This window comes from Mandrillus leucophaeus, unplaced genomic scaffold (assembly GCF_000951045.1).
Source record: "Mandrillus leucophaeus isolate KB7577 unplaced genomic scaffold, Mleu.le_1.0 Scaffold58, whole genome shotgun sequence".
NCBI classification, from domain to species: Eukaryota; Metazoa; Chordata; class Mammalia; order Primates; family Cercopithecidae; genus Mandrillus; species Mandrillus leucophaeus.
In genome coordinates this window covers 436952-439986 of record NW_012106252.1, presented here as the reverse complement: position 1 = coordinate 439986, position 3035 = coordinate 436952, and the positions used below count along the sequence as shown (strand labels likewise).

Below are 3035 nucleotides of genomic sequence, written 5' to 3'. Positions count from 1 at the left end.
AATTAGCCGGGCGAGGTGGCGGGCGCCTGTAGTCCCAGCTACTCGGGAGGCTGAGGCAGGAGAATGGCGTGAACCTGGGAGGCGGGGCTTGCAGTGAGCTGAGATCCGGCCACTGCACTCCAGCCTGGGCAACAGAGCCAGACTCTGTCTCAAAAATAAATAAATAAATAAATAAATAAATAAATAAAATAAATAAAATCCCATTTATGCTTTTCTTTAAAAAAAAATCCAAAATATGTGGGAAATGAGATAGGAGTGGGGACACAAAGTTTTCTGGGTTATATATTTTGCAACTAGTATATACTTATATATTACTTGCGATTTAAAAAGTATATTTTTTAATAGCAAAAACAGAAAGGGGCTTAGAAAGGGAAGGTGAGGGCCCTCAGCAGTGGAAAACAGGGGACTTCCCATGACAAAACCAGCTTCTGTTTCTAATACAGCCCTTCCTCCACCCATTGCTACAGATCATCAGATCGTGGGACTATCCCCTATGGCTACATGGAAAAGAAAGGTGAGGTCTCCTGTCCCTATTCATCTCCAAAGACCCCCAAAGTAAACCCTCAGTTACCAGGATGCTCTCAGAGGTCAATAAAAACATTCAAACATCCAACTGGCACGGAAAAGTGGAAGAGGAAAATCAAAACGAGAGAAAATTCCCAGATTCTCCAACTAGACAGTTTGGACACCCGAGCTCAGAAATGACTATAATAAGCTCTCCTTCGGAGGTCTCAACATCATGATGCAAACTTAACCCCAATCCTAGTCTAAAATTAAAACTTCCCGAGGGCCAGGCGCGGTGGCTCATGCCTGGAATCCCAATACTTTAGGAGACTGAGGCAGGAAGATTGCTTGAAGCCAGGAGTTCGAGAGCAGCCTCAGCAACAAAGCAAGACCCCATATCTACAAAAAATAAGCCTGTTGTCCTAGCTACTTGGGAGACTGAAGCAGGAGGATCTCTTGAGCCCAGAAGCTCAAGACTGCAGCGTGCCATGATTCTTCCACTGCACTCCAGTGTGGGCAACAGAGTGAGCCTCTGCTCCTAAAAAGTAAGATAAAAATAAAATAGGAACTTCCTACCAAGTTACCTATATTTTCTTTTTTGATCTAAAGGCCATTTTACATATGAAAATCTTGAGCTCCAGAGATGTGAAATAACCTGCCCAAGTTACTTGCAGTAAGACAGAGGCAGAACCTACCTTCAGAATCCCCATCATTTTAAAATTTTATCCATTATCATTATGCCATATTGTCCTTTTTTTTTTTTTTTTTTTTTTTTGAGACAGGACACAATCACAACTCTCTGCAGCCTCGACCTCTGGGGCTCAAGGGATCCTCCTGCCTCAGCCTCCCGAGTAGCTGGGACTACAGGTGCATATCACTATGCCAGGCTAATTTAAAATTATTATTATTTTTTTTTTGTAGAGACAAGGCTTCACTATGATGCCCAGGCTCTATTTTAAATCTAACATTTGCTTTTGTCCCCTTTAATCTTGACCCCAACCCCAGTCCTAACCCATAGTGGGCTCATGTGCTTCTGGCCCCAACCCAGTGAAAATGGCTTGTTTTGCTTTCTGCACCTCCTTGCTCCCTCCTCCCATCTTATCACCCAGAAATCTACCATGTTTCCTTCTTGAAAGGAGCAATCCTAGGCAGGCAGGAAGGACTAGATTTGGTCCCAGCCTGAAACGTCTTGGAGACTGCCTGGCTCTTTTCTGAATCATTATAGAAATGATCCTTACCAGGAGGACTTTGGAGTTCACGTCAAGCAGGCCATTGACTCTCTCCCACTGGATTCCTTGCAAAAGCAGCCTCTTGACCATAGAGGAGGACAACAGGTTATCTGTGCCCATGATCCAAGAGCTTGAGATCCTGAGATGAAGACTTCAAGAGAGATCATGACAGATAATTTGTGGTGGGCAGTAAACTGGGACAACAGCAGCAGCTGAGTCCAAAGGTCAGTGTCTGGGAGTAATTTAGGAAAGTTTGGTGCTGACAGCTGTGTCTGGGACTTGAACATCATGGCCAAACCAGCTCTTGGGTTCCTCAGCTGCCTCTGGCCCAAGAGGCAACTGTGGTGTGGCCAAAGTCAGGGCCCCTGGAGGCCCAGGCTCAGCCTTGCTGCTTCCTTAACGGTGTGACCTTAGATAAGTCACTTAGGAAAAGAGGAAAGGAAACTAGCATTTAGCGAGTGCAGTGCCCTTTCACAGCTGCCATCGTCACTGTTTGGTGAGGAAGCGAATGTCCCTATTTTACACGAGAAGTCCTAAAGGTAAATGTGTCATTCAAGGCCCTATATCTGGGGAGTAGGAAGGCAGAATTAGAACCCAGAGCCTCTGAATTCAAATCCCGGGCTGTTGGCCCTGAGCTTTAGTTTTTTGGTCTGTAAAATGGTGATACACTCACCAGGCACATGAAGTGGCACACTGAAGGTTCCAAAACCCCTCCCTTCTTTCTCCCAACCGTGGTCCTGAAGAACTGTGGCACCTTCTTCCTGGGAACGTAGCCATCGTATTTTGTCCCCCCCCCAACAGGTTTGTGGGGTCTAGGCCCCAGGAGGTATCTGAAGGGAGGGTATTTGGACTTTGTTTTCCCCTCTACCCCACTCCGCAGACCTTTTCCCGACTCTGGAGGGCCGGCTCCCGCTTCTCCTCCCTGGTTTTGGCTGGTGGGCTGACATCAGCGGGTGTTCCTAGGGATAGGATAAGGAACCCTGAGCTGCCCGGCTCAGCTCCAGGCGCCCCTTGCCCCACAACCCAAGACAGCCCTTTAGATGCAGCGGCGTCGAGAGGCCGCTGGAGCTGCCAGCCTCCTCCCTGTTCTCCAGGTCTGGGAGAGCAGCTTGCCAACCCCTACAGACCCGAAAGAGAGAGAGCGCGACTCGAATCCAGGGAGCGATCCTGGGAGACCCTGGAGAGTCCTGGGCGCCACGCAGCCGAGCCCCCGAAATAGATCCCGGTTCCGGGGTTCCGGGAGCTGTCCAGCCTCGCGGGGTGAGCTACCAAAGGGTGGGCCAACGCCGGCGAGGCGGAGGG

The 3035-nt window shown here is 48.7% G+C and overlaps 1 protein-coding gene and 1 long non-coding RNA gene across 2 annotated transcripts in view; one reads left to right on the top strand and one right to left on the bottom strand.

Moving 5' to 3' along the window:
• Window positions 1-1790: 1790 nt before the first annotated feature.
• On the bottom strand, window positions 1791-3035 carry LOC105552944. The gene is made up of 3 exons (XR_001008085.1): window positions 2861-3035; window positions 2407-2692; window positions 1791-1884 (listed from the first exon to the last, which is right to left on the bottom strand). It is a non-coding gene; the product is annotated as an uncharacterized LOC105552944 (long non-coding RNA).
• Window positions 2765-3035, top strand: part of RAMP2 (receptor (G protein-coupled) activity modifying protein 2) — a 2426-nt gene continuing 2155 nt past the window's right edge. The window contains exon 1 of the mRNA XM_011998778.1: window positions 2765-2993. Coding sequence (XP_011854168.1) covers window positions 2774-2993 — 220 coding nt within the window. The 5' untranslated portion in view covers window positions 2765-2773. The remainder of the gene's footprint in view (window positions 2994-3035) is intronic.